At 38.8% G+C, this 22,643-nt stretch overlaps 1 protein-coding gene across 1 annotated transcript in view; it reads right to left on the minus strand.

The window, feature by feature from the left end:
• The window catches only part of LOC126281921 (PIH1 domain-containing protein 1-like), a 47,563-nt gene that overhangs the window by 10,732 nt on the left and 14,188 nt on the right, over window positions 1-22,643 (minus strand). Inside the window, exon 2 of the mRNA XM_049981251.1 lies at window positions 8,953-9,043. Coding sequence (XP_049837208.1) covers window positions 8,953-9,043 — 91 coding nt within the window. The remainder of the gene's footprint in view (window positions 1-8,952; window positions 9,044-22,643) is intronic.

Raw genomic sequence — 22,643 nt, forward strand, 5'->3', positions numbered from 1 at the left:
GCTGCCTCCACATCTCCCCACAGTATGGACATGAATCTGTGAAAGGCTTTACATTTTGTGGTAAAATTATCTCACAAAATGTATGACATGCTTAACTGCTATCCCACTGTCTGCAAATATTATAGGTAGGGAAATGCTGAAGTTTATGGCCTGTTGCAGGGTAGCTAGAGGCAAACTTTGTGTGAATATGGGGTGCTATTAAAGATTACCATAGCTGCAATGGAGTGGATGCTCTTGATGCAAGAAGAACGTGAGTCGCTCTAGTGAAGTTGATAAGTAGTTGGCACCATACGACCCTTTTTTTCTATCTTCTGAGAGCAGTATGCCAAACCTTAGGGGTCTCCTAATGATGATCCTTAATTTGTTGAGGATAGTGCCCTTCCATATTGCAGGTCTTCAAAATACAGTGTCTCAGCTGTCATTGTAGGTCTGTGCCTAGCACTCCAAATGTTTCTCCTGTAATTGCTTCTTTAGCTGATTTGTCAGTGAATTCACTTCAGAGTATGCCTCCATGGTTTCGAGTCGAAATGAATATTAAGGTGGTTACATGACTAAAGTCAAATGAGGGTTCTTGGACAATAAGAGACCAAACTATTTCAAAGGTAGCACTGTTTTATTACTTGTAGACAGCTCATGGGATCACTGTCAGCCAGAAGTTCCTAGATGTGTACATTCTAATGTAGTGCAAGGCTTGAGAGATAGCTACCAGTTCTGCAGTATATGCGCTACATTGCTCATCAGCAAATTAAGCCTCAATCCATCTGTGTAGCCGAAAATGCTTCCCAGCTGGGCCAATGTCACACCTTCTATTATGCCACAATGAGTGGGAAGAGGAAGAACCTGAATGCACCGCATTTCGATGGCAATGCAATCGCTTAAGGAACAGTTAACATCTTGCATGTGGCTTGGTTTCACATTCCACAACAAAATAAATCACAAACAAAATTTTCAGTATTATTTAATTATAGCGGCACACTCAAGACATAATAAAATTTATACGTGGTACAAACTGTCGTCATACAGACAGAAGCATACAATGTTGCACATTTTTGTCATACAGGTTGCCAAGTCATCATGACTCAATTATCGTCATAATCAACAAAAGCCTTTCAAAAACATATATTGGCTGAAGCCTCATTATGGAGATGTGGAAACTCTTCCCAAGGAAAATTACAGAACTCATGAAAAGTTGTATCATAAAAGAATCTGTCCTTTAAATAGGAAATGCAATGCAGATAAATTGATTCCATCTACACACATACAGGGATGCTTTCAACTAAAATGGCAAATGATATCAGAAACTGCTCAGCGACAGATGCGAGTTTGGCAGTGTCCTCGAAGTCTTCAAAATTTGTGTTTTCTTTAACACCAGTGAGCTCAGAAAAATTGATCCCTCCCTCCCAGAAGTTACCCCTTCCAAAATGTGATTTTCTTTTTAAATGCATTCTCACCAAATCAGAAATGAGTTGTCTCTCACCTTGCAGTTGTTGAGTGGTACTTAAGATAAGTAAATAAATTAGTGAAAGCAATGTGAAGTGAAGTAGAAATTAGAAAATAAATGAAAAACTTAGTTTAGTTTAGGAGAATTACACACAGGGAAACAGCGGACAAAGCAGCAGTAGCAACGGCCGGCATTTGCAAGTCAGCATAGATAGCACGTTCAGGAGAGGCCATCACTCTCCCCACATAAGCGGAAGCTGATGATTCATCTGTCAGGGCATCGCTCGACGTGTTTCTCAATTGTCACATGTGATCAAAGGCCCTCGCCTACATTGCAAGAGCCAATGACCGACGTTAAGAAGATTCTTTGAGAAGCTTTTCAACGTGATAGAAGAGGAAATGACCGTGAAGTCTTTCACCTCCAGTGAACTGAAGTGAATAAATACGTGAGACGCAGTGGGCCCGACGAGAGTAGCAGTAGTTTTCAGTCAGTTTCATGCAAGAAGAGACTACATCATACACAGACGCACTAAGTCCGCTGCTGTAATGGAATAGCAAGCAACAGCCTCGGCGCCAGAAGACAGAAGTTAAAAGGTATTTGAAGTCTGATTTTTACGTACACGGGTGACTCATCAGGATGGGAAGGAGACGGCCTCACATCAGCAGTCACCTGTGAGCTGGGATGAAGATCTGGCAGTCGAAGACTGGCAAGCAGGAGTCCGCTGTTCGAGTCCAGGACACTGGCCTTTCCCCGCCGTGCCACTCCACTGGCCGACGTACAACACACGCGGCCACTTAGAGAAGAGAAACACTGGGACGCCACATCCAAGGTATCACCATCCGATTCACGACTTTGTTCTCAATAATTAAACGGGCCACAGAACGATGCGCGTCTCCAGTCAACTCGGCAAGATGGCGACACGAGATACACACCGCCACGCGTAATCAGACGCCGCCGCAGCCGCAGCAGAAGGCTTCGCAAACAACACAGCTGCCACTCTCCAAGCCAGAACATCCAGTAAGGAAACAGTTGTACAAAACTTTCAATAAAAGTTATCTTATGTAAAAATGCTGTTTCATTCTACCTCATACCCGAGCCAAGGAAGAACCCACCCGGCCCACATGTTGTTAAGGGAGAAAAATTGATTTATTTAGTATTTTCACCGTGACATAATGCTTTAGAATTAAATGCCCTTTGCAGTAATGCTAATCCTGACAATTGGCTAGCATCAAAAGACAAAACCCAGGTACATTTAGTGACAGAAGTGTTACACAGTGGCTTACTGTAGGTAATGTGACATTCAAGTCCACTTAAAGGAGTGGTCTGCAATCTGTTTTGGATGTTCTAATTTTTGTTCCTGCTTTCATTTTTCTCCAGAAACTCATTAAAGGTAAGTTTTAAATTAAAAAATAATCTACGATCTGGTACAAATATTTTAGGATCTGAACTTGTCTAAGGCAAACGAGCACTGCGTGCTACCACAGGTCATCAAATGCACCTGCAATGTCAGCCATCACACCTACAACATGCTTGCTGCTACAGTTGTCGACAATGGTGACAACACAGTTAATTGCACTGTCAATGGATCTGCTCTTTCTGAAAGTGAACTGGCTCTGGCTGAGGCTGTGTAACTTCATGTGGGACTGTAGGCTGCCACACATTAAGTGCTCCTTATTTTACACAAGATGCTAAGAGGACAGGAACCACTGGATCCTTATCCATGCTCTTCTTAATGAACACAGCTTGTATCAACTTCTAGAATACAAGAATTTTTCCTTGTCTTAGTGATTCATTCAGTAACAATGCGAAGAATGGAAGTTTTGTTCTTTGCTTCTTTCAGCAATCAATTATGAATGCATTCTGGTCCAGGAGCCTTTCCATGTCTCAATGATAGCACCTGCAACTTCTTCTTGTGTCAATGGCAGAACAACACATGGGCTTTCATATGGGGCTTACATTCTTCTTCATGCATTTGTATGATGACTTTTTTTTTAGTATTCTGTTTTGTTGTGGAACGAGGATGGGCTTGGATGTTGCCCAACAGTCTGGCGTTGGTGGAAGAAAATGAAGTGCCTCCAGCTACGTCACTGGGATGGCTAACACTAGTGATATGGGGATATGGGTGATAGAGTTGGTGTTTTCTCCCTGAACTGGACAACTGGCTTGGACATGTGCAAACAGCTGAGAGAGGTATTTGAGATCTTTTCTTCATCATACTATACATATTTTGTCACTACCTCAGCAAAGTTTGATGTCATGTAGGTTTGATGGCGACATTTGAACTTCTTGTAGCATTTTGGCATGATAGGTGGTGCAGTGTTTCATGTTCTTGGTTCTTCGTCCTCTTATACACAGAGAATGTCAGTGAATGATGGGTGGAAAAGGGTGTGTTGTGTGAGCCAATCATAGTTCAAGTCACATGATCTTGACAGCTGATGACAGCAGAAATTCGTAGCATAGGACATTTGTTGTAGTGAGCCAATGACAACATCATTGTCAAGTAGTTGAACACACAAATAGGAAAAGTTAATGGTTTAAATTAATATACACAGTGTAGATACTAGAAAAGCTAAGCCTGCACACACATAGATCGATTCTTGGCATGTGTTACATTTTTTTGGGTTTATGGAATGAAAACTGAATCTAATCTGATCTTAATGTGCGTCAAACAATTGTAATAGTAAAGTTTTAAATAATGACATTAATGTCTGGTCTTCTGGGCTCAAAATTCTTCTAAGTGGCTGGTCCTCAATGTTTTAAATGAGTGTCAAATGCTCTGTTATTGCACATTCTCACACGTAACATAATTCATCTTGTCTAAAAGGAAATTTACTTTGAAAGCAATGCTTTTCAAACCACCATTCGCAATATTTTCCTGCAGTCTGTCAGAAATAGGTTCGTTTCAGCAGTTGTCAGAGAACAGGCGTTACTGCGTGTGCTCAGCTATGATGAGGTACAAAGTCCGTATTTCGAACGTATAGTGCATCGGAATTTCATAAACCATACTAAAATGCATAATTTATATGTCCAGATTCACAAGGAAGTAAGCCCCAACCTGATATTAAGTTTCCCAGTGTGGTTTTCGGGATGCAGATTTTCTTGGAGTACCAGTACTGCATTATCTAATGTTTGGTTCTTTATTATGGCAAAATGCTATTTGTGCCCGAATATGAAAATGTGCAGTAGGAATTCAGTGAACAATTGCCAATAGTGTTGAATGAAACACTTAATTTCAAATAAATAGACTGTCTCTGTGGAAAAGATTAATGAAAGTCAAATTTCCTTAGCAAAACGACAAAAATAACTTCACTGTTCTGCAAGGTGATTAAAGCAACTGCCAAAAACAGGGAAATAAAATAAAATTAGAAAGTTGAAATTGATAACATATTTTAGCCTTCTGTAATTTGATACTCCTGGCCACAGAAAGCCATTTTGTTCTCATTTGACGTGAGAGCTGTAAATGCGGAGGAAACAGCAAATCACTAAACATAAACACAGCTCATATTGACTACTACTCAGACTGTCAGACTACACTGGTGCATGTGTGAATCTGGCAGCTTGGGTGCACCAGAAGCACATTTCCAGATAGTATCTGGCTATTGCTACTGCTGATACATGTAATAGTTACACTTACGTAGCCAGATCCGGGAAAAGGTACTGCTCATATGTGCCTCAACAGCACATGTGCCTCAAATGGACCTAATGTAAACAGTAGTGACGTCATGCTCATCGAAAGCAGTTTGTTGATATGGAGTATTGAACAGTCTTTGTCCTAATGCCTTTAACACATTTTCCTGCTGGCGTGTGCACTGAGCTTCGTTGTTGTAAATGGTGCTTTTACTTTGCAACTTAAGTTTTTTTCCTCTCATTTATGTTTTATTGTTACAGTATTATTATGCCGTAGCGGGATACAATAAAATTCTTTGTTAAGTATCAGTTCTTACCAGTCGAAATTACAAAACATTAACTGAAAACTAAAACAATGCAAAATTCCCAGAATTCTAAAATACTGCTCATTTTTTCCTCAGTTTTCTCCCAGACAAAGAAATTCCCGGCCTTTTCCCAGATTTCGCATTATTCATTGAACTACCAAAAATTAAGAAAGAAATTTCATGTAACAGAAGCCATATGAAAAGGAACTTAAGTGGGAAAAAATCATTTACATTTAGAAATAAGTTAAGAAAGGCTGATGGCCTTACACAGCTGTATTTCGAGTAATAGAAACTTTAATAATTTTTTAAGCAGCTTTCTTGAAACATTTAAAGAAACTTTTCCACTTAGAACCACATACAACATAATGACTAATAAACTTGAATGGATAACCCAGGGCATAAAAATTCCTAGTGCCAGGAAGAGGAAACCCCACAATGAACTGAAATATAATAAAAAGTGTTAGAGTTAGTACTTGAAGATGTTCAGACTGAAGCAGATGTTAGCTTTATTGTAAATCTGGCTCAAATACCAGAGTGTTTAAATGTATTCTTCATAAATGTGGCAAAGTCAGATGTTGATGTAGTAGACTATCAGAGTAAAGTAACTCCTTTGAAATCCACCAAGAAGCTGAGTGTCTTATGGATTTTTAAAAAAGTCGTGGGATAGGACACCTACTAGAGTGATTATATGGTGTGAGGCATAACAGCACCTCCCCTAATTAAAATATTCAACCAGTCTTTTGAACGGGGATGCTTTCCCACTGTTTTGAAGTATGCTTTAGTCAGACCTTTGTTCAACAAAGGGTTGAGTGAAGACGTGGGAAACTATTGGCCTATTTCTGTTCTACCAGTCCTGTCAAAAGTGTTAGAGAAAGTAGCTGAAAACCAGATCAAAAACTTCATTGTAAAAAATGGTAGTATTATAACCAATTTGGATTTCAACTAAGAAAAAAACAGTGACTAAGTTCATTGAAAAGATAGGCAAATCATTGGATCAGAGGAGTAAAGTTGCAGGTATCTTGTGATCTCACAAAGGCATTTGACTCCGTGGACCATGACTTGCTTATCTACAGATTAGACAAATAAGGGATTAAGGAGAATGCTCTAAATTGGCTAATATCATACTTACACAACAGAAAAGAAAGGGTAACTATCACCTCAGATGCAGTGAATTATTATTCTAAATGGATACAATATCACAAGATGTGCCTCAAGGCTCCATTTTGGGGCCAATCCTATTCCTATTCTATGTAAATGACTTATCTATAAATATAAATTCCCCATCAGTTCTGTTTGCTGGTGATACTTCTGTTTTAATTGAAGATGATGATGCAGAAAAAATTCTGAGCTCAATCGTACGCACCCTGGATACCTCAGAAAACTGGTTCCAGTTAAATGGGTTGAAACTGAACAGTGCAAAAACCCATGTGGTACATTTCAAAACCAAACATTCATTCAAAGTGTGTGGAACTTAAAATACAACATAACAACCAACCTATGAAAGAAGTTGACATGGTCAAATTCCTGGAACTAAATGAGGACTAGAACTTAAAACTGGAATACACATATTGATTTCCTATCAAATAAACTAAGCAGTTTTCCATTTGCAATGCAAATGCTAGCAAATTCCACTGACTTGAGTTCACGAAAAATTGCTTATCATAGTTAATTCGATTCTGTCATTAGATATGGGATAATTTTTTGAGGAAGTTCAAGTAGCGTTTCTTGAACACTGAAACTGCAAAAGAAAATTTCCAATACATGTGTGCAGCGCAGCAGCATATTGTTGCCCATTATTTCTGAAACTATAAATCCTGACTGTTCCTTCCACATACATTTATGAAATTATAATCTTCCTGCACAGCAGAAAAAATTATTTGAGGAAAATCATTTTAACTATTCTTATAACATAAGAAATAAAAATAATTTTATGCTACCCATACATCAGTTGAAATTATATGCATGGACTCCACAGTATATGGGGCAAAAACATATTTAATATGAAGCCAGAAATTTTAAAACAAGGCTACAGCAGATTCTTTGGGAGAAATGCTACTATTCAACAGAAGAATTCATTAAGGATGAAATAATAATTTGAGCAAGGGGTAATTAAGCATTAGATTTTATTGTATGTATGTATAACAAAATTGTATTATTATTATTTTATTATGCTCTTTGTTAACAGCAGCTGTTCTTTGTTTATGGTGAAATTTTACAATTTGACGCATCTCCTATACCTGGATCAAGTGATTTCGATTATGTACATTATGAGACAAATAAACCTCAATTCACAATAACTGTGAGGCCCCTAGGTGGAAAATCAAGACAAGATGCAATTTCCAGGACAGAAAAACTTTTTTATTTTTCTGCAACCCCTCCTCTGTTCACAGTCAGACTCCACAACTAAGCAGAATACTGAATGTCAAGTCTTCCAGCACAACTGAATAAAGACAAAAATGCAAGATACAAGAATCCTGCAACATATTTTTTTAACAGCTGAATGGCTGATAATGGGATATACCAAATTTACTTACAATATGATGATCATGAATATCAGGCATTCTCCACTCCATATTTTGTAGATGCTTCTTGAGACTTCTTTTACTGAACAAATTCCGACTTATTAAAATTACAAATTGTCTTACTGAAACAAAATATCTTAAGATCCACACAAAAAGTGTGCACTACCTCTTGTAAACAGATGCCACTTATTGGGTGTCTAAATTATGGAAATAAAACCAAATCAGTGTTTCATTACACGCCACAGAAAGTGCCATAACATATGCCTCAACCTCTTCATCATCCTCACACATCAATCCACATCCACTTTGAATTATGTGATGTCTGCAGTTGGAACATTACTTTCATTTCACTGGAGTCTTCATTCTAACTTCAGGAACAACAGCCTTCACTAACTTTTCTTGCACCTGCCACAAACTGCTACTCCAATTCACAAAACTTCTAATTAGATACTCCAGTCGTAGTTGTGTTGGTAGCCATCATATTGTGGGACCATTTTGGAAATTCTGGCCTGTAATATGGGCAATTACTGCTTTTGTAATGTCTCTTGTTCATCTGGCCAGCTTCTCTCATTCCAATTCTTTTTATTATAATACGACACTTTTGTTCAACGCGTCCAGGTACCTTAGTATCATTATTTTTTATATTATTACTATTAGATTTGTAATATATTCAAATAATTAATTTGATAATGATTGCCTTTATAAGTACTTGTCCAAATTGGCACATTGTGTTCCTTACTTAATAAATACTCTTGTACTGTAATCTCCAGAAGTGAATTCCAGGAACTTTTTCATTTGTTCCTCAATTCAGAAATGTATTTTCTGGTGTAAGGGATTCAAGCCATTCACTATTGTTTCATTGGGCACCATCTTATGTCTTTTCACATTCCTTGTTTTAGCATCAGCTACTACTGAAAGGATAATTTATATTGCTAATAGTCTGTACTAGTCAGCAACTGACAGAGATATATTGGAATTGGGCTGTTCCCTGCCACCAGTCTTAAAACAGTCTACAGATAAACATAACAAAAAGTAGGATAAGCAATACAGTACTGACCTGGTAATGGCTGTACGTATTTCCACGGCACTGCATTTGCGGCCTCCCTGAGTTCAGGAAATAATGTTTCGATTTCTTCTTCATCTGTAGGCTAAAACACAACACAAATTTCTTAGAAACTGTGATGTTCAGCTTGGTATGTATTGTTCACATGCAATAGCAATGTGAATCAACATGTACAATGAATGATATCCATAATAATGCACTAAACAAAAGTTACTCAAATTGCCGTTATGGATTGAAAAGAAATTTAACTCATATTTAAGGTACGTCACTTGATTTTAATAGTAACATAAAAAGTGCTTCTAGCACAAATGTCATACTCTAATTCAGAACAACTGTTAAGATATAAATCTAATACCACATTCCCAGCACTGATTAAAGAATAAAAAATCTAGATGACTCTGCAGATGTTGTTGTTGTTGTTGTTGTTGTTGTTGTTGTTGTGGTCTTCAGTCCCGAGACTGGTTTGATGCAGCTCTCCATGCTACTCTATCCTGTGCAAGCTTCTTCATCTCCCAGTACCTACTGCAAGCTACATCCTTCTGAATCTGCTTGATGTATTCATCTCTTGGTCTCCCTCTACGATTTTTACCCTCCACGCTGCCCTCCAATACTAAATTGGTGATCCCTTGATGCCTCAGAACGTGTCCTACCAACCGATCCCTTCTTCTGGTCAAGTTGTGCCACAAACTTCTCTTCTCCCCAATCCTATTCAATACTTCCTCATTAGTTATGCGATCTACCCATCTAATCTTCAGCATTCTTCTGTAGCACCACATTCCGAAAGCTTCTATTCTCTTCTTGTCCAAACTATTTATCGTCCATGTTTCACTTCCATACATGGCTACACTCCATACAAATACTTTCAGAAAAGACTTCCTGATACTTAAATCTATACTCGATGTTAACAAATTTCTCTTCTTCAGAAACGCTTTCCTTGCCATTGGCAGTCTACATTTTATATCCTCTCTACTTCGACCATCATCAGTTATTTTGCTCCCCAAATAGCAAAACTCCTTTACTACTTTAAGTGTCTCATTTCCTAATCTATTTCTGCAGATAAAGTTGTCTCAAATACAAACAGAAGGCAAACCAAGTATCAATTTTTGACAAGACTCTTTGGATATATACCACAATTAAAACTGTATAGTTGCAGGTGCACCTGTGCACACATGTGCATGCACATGTCTTCTCTGTTCAACTGAAGAAACTGGAATACCATGCATCACATAATTCTCCGTGTTGGATGTTCATTGCCAAATAAATTTACTTTAGGTTGGTGAAGGTTAATGAGGAGCCTGCTCCACCTTTAGCAGTTAAGAAATGTGCATTCAATTTAAACATGGTCCTAAATCTCTTGTTTATAATCCAAATGACTCACCAACACTGTAACATCAGATGAAAACATGGAGGAAGTCCGCAATATGGTAGATGTGAAATATTTTGGGGTTAGCAGCTGATTGGTGTCATCCTCTTGTTGTAACATTTCAATGGATTCCGTATTCATCATCTTCAGGTGAAAAATGAGAAGGGGGCTTCTGTCACAAGCAACATGAAGACCTACCCGATGACTGCTATGTCATGGAAGGGATATCTTTGGACATAGCATTGATTATGAGGATGTAACAAAACAACCATAACATGAGGATTCACCAGCATCACTGTATGAAGGACCACTGACTAGATCTAGATCTAGGAGCTAAGTCCACTCTGAAACAGTGAGTCATTGCTTCCTGAGGGCAGTGGAGGGATGGGAGTCGGGGGGGGGGGGGGGGAGGGGGGGGGGGCAATGTTGCACATTGTGTATTGTTAGTCACCATTCATTGAGGCGGTTGTGGGTGAAATGCACATCGGTTTAGCATGTTTAACTGCACCTTTCAATGGCATGCCATTGCACAATTTGTCTATGGCATGAATGCCTCTGCTCAACATCAGAAAAGGGCCAGTGTATGGAGGCCATAGGAACGAGACTTAACTGAGTCCATTTGCAGCATTATGTGTTAACAGCTGTGGAAGTCTTTGTGTACAAACCCATGATGCCACCTTGGTGAGAAGGGTGTGACAACATATTTTGGTGCAATAGTACTTAACTGCTGCACTAACTGTGGCAGTTCCTCTCTGTGTGTCAGTGATGCTGGCTAAATAGTCAAATAGCCCAGTGGGATCTGCAGGTGTTCACCATAAACCATTTCTGCCACAGATGCCCTGATGTTGGATTTCTATGTCATTCGAAGGCTTAATAGCTCTAAGCATAGCATGTCTGTCCATTTTTCTTGGTGATACATTAGTGACACTTTCAAGATTGTTTCATCATTCTACCGTATCATTACTGGCAGGGTGGAAGCTGAATGTGTGGAGTCGTTAGAGATTGCACAGTCTGTCTAGCTCCACAATCAGCAGGGATTCAATCTGGCATCCTTGATTAGTCCTAACATGGAGAGGATAACCAAAGTGTGCAATTCAAGTACACAAATGTTTATGCAGTTGTTTCAGCTGATATATTGGCTATCGGCATTGCTTCTGCCCACCTTGTATGTCTGCCTATGGCTGTGAATAAGAATCTGTATCCTTCTGATGGTGGGAGAGGGCCTACTAGGTCGATTTGAATGTGGGCGCATCTAGCCAGTGCACTTTGAAAGTTACCGAGATCGGCAAGTACCTGACAGCCCACTTTATTTTGCTGACACGGAATGCAGGAATACATCCACTTGCACGTCTCAGGAATACGTCCACTTGCACGTCTCTGTCTTCACAGAAGACCACACAAAACTTTCCATAAGTATAGCTGATTGCAGTGTTGGCTGAGGATGAGATAGGCCATGGATGCTGTCAAAGGCTGTCTTTTGGAACTTTTTCAAAATATATGGTCATAGTTTGTGCAGAGAGATGTCACTCAACAGATTCAACTTAAAAGTTCATTACTGGAATTTGTTCAATTTTTGTCCTGTAGATGAGTCATTTAACAGTTGTTGCCACTTTGGGTACTTGGCTTGTTCCACATCAAGTTCTTCATAAAATAAATACAGGAAAAGCAATCAGCCACTAAATTTTGCACCCCCTTTAAACTGCGAATGTCTGTTATAAACTGGCTCATTAATTCAATGTAACCGAACTGTCTTGATGAGCATGTGTCATTAACATGTTTGGGCGCAAAGGTAATAGGTTTATGATCTGTAAAAATTGTCATCGGTCAAGCTTCTATTTGCGGCACAAGGATGAATTGACCTCCATATTCATCCAATCTGACTACTTGTGACTACTTTTTGTGGGCATATTGAAAGACACTGTCTATGGAACCTTCCCACCCCACTGGAGGAACATTAATTGGCTATCAGTGTGGCATTTGAATCCATTTCCATTGAAAAATTACAGGATGTGATGGGAAATTTCACTGTTCATTTGCACCACCTCCACACAGTGAGTGGTGGACATTTCGAAAAGATTGTGATGTGATTGCAAAAACTGCTTCCAGAAAAAAAGTTAAATTATGCATGCTGATACTGTATGAGCTGCACACTGTATGGTGCCGTCTGTTAGAAGTGTTTCAAGTTATTTCAAAAATTCTACATAAAATTCTTACATCTTTCCCAACCTTTTGTTGCACTCATCTAACAATCATAGTTTTGGAGATATTTTATTTTGAAATTGGTGGCTCCTTTACTGGATACCCTGTAGTATCAAACAACAGCTGCTTCATACATGCTTCACAATGACACATGTTCTTGTCTCTACGTTACAAGTGACAAAATATAGGGCTACTATATATTATTCATTCATTTTCAAGGCTTTATATTTTCCAAAGCACTACATGTAAAAAAAAAGAAAGAAATTCACCAAGTTTGCATTGTGCCCATCAGCTGGCATTACAAGAGTACTTTCCTGACAAAATAGCAACAAAGTACGGAAAGAGTTTTTGTGTACTGAAATATGCAATATGTTTATCTGTTATAACAGTGCAGTTTGCATTCAGAAGGAATCATGGAAAAGACGTGCCATGTAAACAGAGCACTGTGCATTGGTATTAATAATTTAGGGGGACTGGTTGCCTCTGTAAACAGAAAAGTAATGGTCGATAGTGTGTGCTACATGCAACCGTGGAGAGGGTGAGAAAGTTCTGTACGCAGCCCAAAAAAAATCAATAGTCAGTGCCAGCTATGAACTCTGAATACCATAGGATATTGTGTGGGGGATTTTGTAATGGCATTTACATTTCAAACCATACTATCTATAGCTTGTGCAACGATTAAAACCAGACGATTATGGCTGGCACTTAGGAAGTACTCGAGGATGAACAGCTCACCTTCAAGCCGATATTCAGTGATGAAGCAATCTTCCATTTATCTGGAAAGGTTAATCACCACAATCAGAGTGTGGGACACTAAAAATCCTCATGAAATTGTGGTGCACGAACAAGATCCACCAAAGATTAATTTTTGCTGTGCAAATGTCACAGATGAAGCTATATTGGCTGCTTTTCTTTTGTGAGAAGAGTGTGATGGGTACCTCTTACCTTAATACATTGCTGTAATGGTTGTTTCCATAACTGATTGCTGTTTCTGAGAATTTCATTTTCCAGCAAGGTGGGGCACACCCTCTTGGAGCACTGATGTTTCTCACTACCAGAATGATGAACACATTCCTGGATTGGGTGTAGTGTAGAAGGTGATATAGCTCTGTGCCCTTTCTCTCACCCCCCCAAGCCCCCCTCCCCCCCCTTCCCTCCACCAAGTTGCCTGACATAAGGCCTTGTGACTTTTTCCTCTGGGGTACATTAAGGACCATGTTAGATACCCCCACTGCCAAGAATGCTGTAACAGCTCAGTGTGATGACCACTGACAGCATGTTGCTGCATATAAGATATGGAACAGACATGACATGACATGACACCAGATGGGTGCTCTGAGAACATTTGTAGAGTGCAAAATACAAACTTGGCGAGTTAACAGTTCTATTCAGGCATAAATCATATTTGTACATGTAAGATTCTGGAAAGTACAGAGCTCTGAAAACAAATGAGTCATCTGCAGCATCCTTGTGTTGCATTTACTATTACAAATTTAACTACACCCTTGCCATACACTAAATGGAATAAAACTTTGTGTAACAGTTTGTAGTGTTAATAGCTTACTACCATAGTAATTTAAGCCTCATATCGACAGTGCTTTTTGAAATACATGAAGCACATAATTTAGAGTTTTCACGAATAAGTAACATCCTGACAAGTTTGTGAATATTATATGTAAAAGTCAGCGAAGAAGTTTGATAATGTTTCTAGTCTTTCAACAATGTAGCAAAACAATCTTCTGTAAAATACATTATTTTAGAAAATAATTTTCATTTTAATGACATATGATTTGTGTTAAATAATTCCAATTTTCTTGTTTTTATTGTCAGAATGGGTGGGAAACTGTGATTTGTAAGAAGCCAGTTTATGGTACTCTTGATTTATAAATTTAGTACAGTAGTTCACACATTTAAAGAGGGGATTAATTTGCTTTTATGTTTTATCTGAAACATTTTATTTAATACTTTTGTCTAAAGTAACTTGATAACTAGATGGATTCAAGACACAAAATGTGGGCACATGTGAATCAAAATCATAAGAAAAATTCAGCTTGGAACATCAACAACATTACAATATATTCTCTCCCCACACATACCCTAGGTATCCCTATCCTTCCTCTGACTCACTATGGATTGCTTCTTTCATTCAGTGTGACAGTTGCAGACTGGCCAGAGTTTCCAGAGACAGCAGTCATATATGCGTGAGGAATGCCTGCTTGTGCAAATGTATCTGTGTTTTCCTTTGTTTCCTGAAGAAGGCTTTGGCCAAAAGCTCAATGTGTAACAGACTTCTCACTGTGCCTTTTTGCAACTCAACACATCATCTTTACAGTGAGTAGCAATCTATCCTTTTCATAATATTGTTAAAATTATACAAGAGATTTTTTTGCATGCATTGGGTCTGTGAGCAGTATTGCGATCAGGAGTTCAAGGGAGGGTCAGTGCTGGGCTCTTGTTGTGATTGGATTTCTCACACTGGGCTCTGTAAAAATATATTAATTATAAGCAGTCATGAAATTTAGGAGACTGAAACGTATCAGAACGTGTTTAAGAATGGATGTAAATGGCTATTATGCAATTTTTTTATTTTTTTGTGCAAATTATGACTGATTCAAATAAATAAAATTCCTTGTGGCATACCATGCAACCGTAACAGAGAACTTATACAGGGTGTTTAGAAATATCCATTACAAACATCTAGGACTTATGCAGGAGAGTGAGTACATAATATTTTGAATAGGAACTCATGTCCAGAAACATACCATTTCTGTTCTATGTTGGTTTCAATTCAGATGTGTAACATGTCCATGTCTGCTGAGGTAAAGAGAAAAGTCTCAGAGTTGCTTGTCCTGGTACAGAGTAGGGTAGACAGGATAACGTGTACTACATCATTCACCTGATGTCACTTAATGTCTGTTTTGCTGCAAGACTTGTTCAAAGCCTGTAAGTCTCTGATACAGTAATAATGTAGACAAACAATTCTTAAGTGTTAATACAAACAAATGTGCTTAAGTGATAAATGGATGTTTCATTACATTTCCTGTCAAATTGTTACCTAATAACTGTACCGTGTCATGCCTAATTTAATTCAAGCAGAAGTGGGCGAGTTACACATCTGAATTGAAAGCGTCATACAACAGGAATGGTATTTTTCCAGACCTGGTTTCCTATTCAAAATATTACGTACTCAATCACAAGTCCTAGAAGTTTGCAACGGAAATTTCTGTACACCCTGTAGTACAAAGTGAACATTCACAAGGCACTGTGCGAGCATCAGAACCATGGAAATTTGCATATATCTTGGGTAATGGGTAAGGTGAAAACCTTCAACTGGCTACTGGGGAATGTGTGTTGTACGTGCGAATGCTGTATTCCAAACTGTATATAGTGTGAATTTGGTGGCATAAATTTGTATTTAAAAGTGACAACATATTACAGTTTGATTTCAAAAAAATTCACTCATTTGGGTGTTAGCCAAACCAGGAACTTGAAATCATTTCTGCACACTGTCGACAAATATAGTGTGGTTAGTATTTCTAACAATTTTTCTTGTCGAGAACCTTGTGCCAGGGTATCTATGAAGGAGTGACCTAAAGGTAAGTGAACAATTTCTTATGCAGGACTACATACCATGCTACCACAACTGTGTTGCTACATTGTTGACTTGCAGCCCTTTTGTGCTCTTCACAACACTTAGAAAAGAGAACCCTCCAATTGACATACAAGTATGTTTCCTATCACTGGACATCCAGTAGATAGTAGAGCTTTTTTCCTAACAATTTCTTGTCCGTTGTGGAGAATGTTACTGACACAATCAGTTTGGATACAGGGCAGTCAAAAGAAAACAAAGACAGATGGAAGAAAGGAAGTATACTGTTTATTATTTCAAGAGTAATCACCATAACTGTTAACACATTTATTCCACTGTCAGCCAGGATGGTCAATGCCTTCATAGAAAAATGTTTGCATCTGCTTGCAGAATCATGCTTGTTTGCAGACGTGCACCTCTTCGTACAAAGCAGATAACGTGTGGGGTTTCGTAAGGGCTTCTTTATGAAACTTCTGCAAAGTACTTGACAGAAGCTCAGCAACATGTGGGCAGGTCCACAGCGGGACAAATGTATTAATAGTTATGGCTATTACTTTTTAAATAATGAACAGTCTACTTACTTTTGTTCCACCTGTCTATTTTTCATTTGACAGCCCCTTAATATTATGAATTCACTGCTTTGATGGAACTACTAAGTTTTGATCTGGCAAAATGGGTTACTAATTTAGAACAGCTAATAATTATAATGGGCCCAAAGAGTGAGATGCTAATCTAAGGAAACAGGTTCAAGACATGTACTAGAACACAGAAACAGACAGATTTTAGTTGAATGCAGTGGCCATAAAAAATAGTTACATGCAGGCCCAACTAATATGAGAAGGGAAATTGTTATTCCAGAATACACTGTGCAGATGTGCTGAGTAGCTACAGTGAGATATATTACCATCAAGGTCTCCAATATAAATTCCATGATGGTTACCAACTCGACTGTACATCTTTTGCAATGCTTCCGAGAAAGCATATTGCTATCCTGGATGTACACTCAAAAGACGATGGACTACTCTATGTGCAAGGAAAGCTTCATGTAACATAATTGTTTGCTTAATCTGTAGCAAAACCAGACTTCCACCTGTCAAGATGGCACTTCTGCCATGTTTCACGTTACTAGCACCATTAATACTGCTACTTAAACACACCAATACAGTATGACACTATCAAATTAATTCTGTGGACATATGTTACACTAGGTTTGCGTTGGATACACAATTATCTGAATCAACGGAAGACATTAACTGGGACAGTAAGTCCAGTGGATCATCTTAAAATGAGGAAGCTATGATAACTAAATACTCTTTACCACTGGTACAAGAATCTCAATGGCTTTCACACACTGAATCATGATGGCCATCCAACACATTGTCTATGACACCGCAAAGAAAAGAAGCACATGCAGCATATAATGAACACTGTCACACCTTTCAGCATTATAGAGTGCTCCAAATTTATATCAAATTGGATGGTGACTTGTATGGCTAACTGGCTAATATGTTTCATTCACCAAATTTCCAAGCAAAGATGTTTCATGCTGCTAATAAGAAACAGTCTGAATTATGGAATATGTTACCTACCTCACAGACTCATTATTAGCTTGCCGAGGACAGCATTAAGTGGAAATTGAACACCTGCCATGCAGATTGGTAGGGAGGATGGTGGGCACTTTCAAATGCTAGAACTGACAAATCACTGAAAGGTAAGTACAAGTATATGGATAGCCTGGTACGTAGGTCAGAGTGCTGACAAGGGCTTCCTCAGAGCTCATTTGTGGCAAGAGAAACCCCACCTGCATCTGCCCCCCCCCCCTCCCCGCACCAACTCCATTACGAGTTAAGACAGTTAAACAGTAAAGAATGCATTCTAGCATCTAGCAGGAAGATTAATAACAAAGTGAGAATGCTAAAAATATAATGGACATCACATCAGTGGGATCAAAAATAATAAAATGAGGTGAGAGAAATAATCAGGTCAGAAGGTGAGTGAGGCAGCTGAGTGTCCTGAAGGTCTCTGCAAGTGATGGCTGCTTCTCCCAAATCCAGCCTGCATCTCCCAAATTCATCTCATCCCTGATCTGTTACAGTGAAAGAGTTTAACAGAGAAGCAGCATCTGCTATTTACAGAAAAGCTACCCCTAAGACGGATAATAGAGTATGGAAAAAAAGAGGCTAAGTGCATCTAAAATCAATTAAAACTGAGAAAAAAAGGGATGACCAATGCAGCTGGCAAAGGAGGTAGGGCTGATGGTCCCCAGACTCAGCACGCAATGCAAGATTCCCAAGATGAACCACCTTACCCACACCTTGAATGTGGTTTAAAGCATTATATTTGAGAATAAAAACTGCTTTCACAAAGAAAATGTAGAACTGGTTCAACTGTATGGGTATCGTAAACCAATACTAGAGATAAACATCCAGAAGACCATACTTAGCATGGAGAGCCAGATGGAGGGGGCATTCCACCACGATGTGAGCTACTCCCTACAAGCACAACATGGGGGTGGCTCATTACATTAGGCCTTTGATTGTGTAAATCATGGAATTCTTTTAGATAAGCTAAATCATTATGGTTTGAGTGGGGCAGTGCACAAATGGTTTAATTCATACTTAACTGGAAGAATGCAGAAAGTTGAAATAAGTGGTTCGTGTAATGTTAAAACAACAGCTGATTCCTCAAACTGGGGTGCTATCAAGCACGGGGTCCCACAGGGTTTGGTCTTAGGTCCTTTACTGTTCTTGATATACATTAATGACTTACCATTCCACATTGATGAAGATGCAAAGTTAGTTCTTTTTGCTGATGATACAAGTAGAGTAATAACATCCAAAAACCAAGAACTAAGTGATGTAATTGTAAATGATGTTTTTCACAAAATTATTAAGTGGTTCTCAGCAAATGGACTCTCTTTAAATTTTGATAAAACACAGTATATACAGTTCCGTACAGTAAATGGCACAACTCCAGTAATAAATATAGAATTTGAACAGAAGTCTGTAGCTAAGGTAGAATTTTCAAAATTTTTAGGTGTGTCCATTGATGAGAGGTTAAACTGGAAGCAACACATTGATGGTCTGCTGAAACGTCTGAGTTCAGCTATGTATGCTATTAGGGTTATTGCAAATTTTGGTGATAAGAATCTCAGTAAATTAGCTTACTATGCCTACTTTCATATTCTGGGGTAATTCATCGTTGAGTAGAAAAGTATTCATTGCACAAAAACGTGTAATCAGAATAATTGCTGGAGCCCACCCACGGTCATCCTGCAGACATCCATTTAAGGATCTAGGGATCCTCACAGTATATATATTCCCTTATGAAATTTGTTGATAATAATCCAACCCAATTCAAAAGTAATAGCAGTGTGCATACCTATAACACCAGGAGAAAGAATGATCTTCACTATGCAGGGTTAAATCTGACTTTGGCACAGAAAGGGGTAAATTATGCTGCCACAAAAGTCTTTGGGCACCTACCAAACAGCATCAAAAGCCTGACAGATAGCCAACTAACATTTAAAAATAAATTAAAAGAATTTCTAGATGACAACTCCTTCTACTCATTGACTGAATTTTTAGATATAAACTAAGTAAAAAAAAATAAAAAAAATAAAAAAACTTAATCATTAGTGTCATGCAATATTTTGTGTAATGTAATTTCTTATACAGACATCTTTTATTAACCTGACACGTTCCACATCATTACGAAGTGTCGTATTCATGATCTATGGAACAAGTATTAATCTAATCTAACATTAAATGAAACTATAGGTTAATATGGTATGACTGATCTGGCGACACAGGGCAGTGGATTCCTTCTGAGGGGACTGGAAGGAGGAGCATTATGCATCCACAGCCTCCTTGATAGTTCAGAGTTTCTCCGAGGGGGCAGTACCCCACCAGGTGTTGTGAGGAGAAGTCTTATTTGCACCTGCAAATCCATACCTGGAATCATCAAAGCGAATGTTGGGTAAGTAATTATTTCTCTAGCCAGACGATCAACCAGTTTATTTCCTGGGATAATCACATGACTTGAGGGCCAGAGAAAGACAACCGAGCAGGCAGTACAAATGATGTACAAAAGAGTCATAAATAGCAGGTATCAGAAGATGACAAGGGTAATATTGTACAATAGCCTGGAGACTGTTCATGGAATCATGACAAATTAAAATTTTGTAAATGGAGGTAAGTTTGATAAATCATGGAATTCTGATAATGACTATCAGTCAACCCTGTAAAAACACTATGTTTCTGGCAACAAATGTTATACCTGACAAGTGGGAAATTTCAGACCATATCCCACCCTATCTATGGTTTTACAGCTGTCAGTATAAACCACAGTAGCACCCTAATATTCCTGACAAACTGATACTGAGACGTCATGGGGGCAATACACTTTAGCTCCTTGAAATAGATTGGTCCCAATTTGTGATCTGGGTACTAATCAAGGTGGCATGTTCAAAAAAACATGGGCAGCACTTTCAAAGGTTACGAAGTAGAGATCCCGGCAGAGGACCTCGAGGTTCATTCCAATAGTTTGCTAATCCCACCTAATGGTTGGTATCAGGGGGGGGGGGGGGGGGTCAATGCGACTTGTATGCAGAAAGAATTTGATAAGTTGGATAATTATGAAATTGTCGAAACTGAGGAGGGAATATATCCACTTTAGCAAGGAGAATGTCTATGGTGGTAGCCTGGAAGGGGTCAGCAGTCAGTTTTACCCCACAATGATTGGCTCTGTCCAACAGTTTCAAAGCTGAAAGTGCCTCTGAGCCATAAATATGGCAGCCATAGTAAAACTGGGACAAGACCAGGGCCTAGCCTAATTGGGTCAAGGCCCTGGCCCGATAAATATGGAAGAAAGTGATGATGACAATGACAACAGTGATTGGTTTAAAGGGATTAAACATCTACATTACCAATCCCTTGCTGCACTGATAATTCATAAAATAATGTCGGAAGAGAAAAGGGGAACTGACAGCTCCAGGGTCTGTGACATTATGGTTGTCATTGAAAATTTGCATGCAGTTGCTTACTTATGGCACTGGATGGCCACTAAAAACTGCAGCTGACCACTAGAAGATAATCCAATAAGGATCATCATAGCCAGCAGTACAATAATGGAGTGAGAAAATTAAGACTATAAGTACTAGAGAATCAATTGGCTTGAACTATCAGAGATATAAAATAAATACATAAAAAATTTAAAAGTGCATCACAGTGCTGAGGTAGAAAGTAATTGTAGGTGGTTTGGGTCACCCATCGCACCAAGAGGTACTCCCATGACATCCACGCCCGAGACCCAATATTGAGCTACAATACATTTTATTATAAAATCCACTTTCCCTCATGAAATTTATGACTTTCATAGTTGTTATCTCATGATCCCCAAGTATCTGAAATAGGGAGGTAGCCATATGTAGGCTTGTCACAGATCAGCCTACAGCGCGCGCACTTTGAGAATCAGGGCTACACCTTGGCAGTCCTCTTGATTGTTCTCAGCTTCTTTAGGTTCAACGTAGCCTGCCATTCCATATCCCAGGTTTTCAAAATTTTTTGGTGCAGTTTCAGTCATAGGTCTGTGCCCAGTACTCTTTGAGTTCAGGTTTGTCTCTTGTGGTTGCTTCTATAGTTAATTTATCAGTGAGTTCATTTCCCAGAATACCTACATGGCTGTGTCCAGATGAATGGTACACTGGTTCCGGAGTTGTGAAGGTCTACTAATATGTCTTTGACGTTAGCAGACAAAAAGTTTCTGCAGTAGCATGGAGATATGCCTCATAAGCAGCTCACTGAGTCGCTATAAAACCATGAAATCTTTTATGGAAAGAGTTCTAAGCTACTTCATTGATGCATGCCGAATTTAGGTACAACTGAACAAAACAGGCCTCTGAGAATGGTGGTATCAGCATTTTTCCTATGGCCATAGAAGAGGTCCATCTGAATCATAGGACCGCATACACACCATGTGGGATGCCAAACAGGGATGAATAAGTATCTGAAGGCGGTGACCACAAAGTTCACCAAGAGTTGCTGCCATCTGACCCTCAATGGCAGGGTACCAGATTCCACACAGAGCTTGTCTACATGGCTCATACAGAAGACTCTAGTTGCCATACGCATACAACTGTGGCGGACAGGGTGCAACAATCTCAGTACTGATGGTGCAGCCAACCTGTAGGCAACACTGGCATAGTCTAGATGGAATAAAATCAAATTTGAGAAGAACTGCATAAGAACTGTGTGGTCTCCACCAATAGAGGAGCTGTTGAGATATCTTTGGATATTAAGTTTTGTAATCCAGTCTGTCATGAACTGGAATACATGTGGTAACTATTTTACCTTATTGTTAAATAAAAGGCCTGAGAATTTGAAAGTTTCAGTGACTTCAAGTACCTTGTTACCTAGGTAAAGTTTTAAATGTGGCTGCACAGTCCTGAGTCTACGAAAGTGCTTAGTGTGAGCTTTTGTGGGAGAAACTGTTAATCACGATTCACAGCATAGTTTTGTACTTCCTGTATGGTGC

The sequence above is a fragment of the Schistocerca gregaria genome, chromosome 7 (assembly GCF_023897955.1).
Source record: "Schistocerca gregaria isolate iqSchGreg1 chromosome 7, iqSchGreg1.2, whole genome shotgun sequence".
In the NCBI taxonomy this organism is placed as follows: Eukaryota; Metazoa; Arthropoda; class Insecta; order Orthoptera; family Acrididae; genus Schistocerca; species Schistocerca gregaria.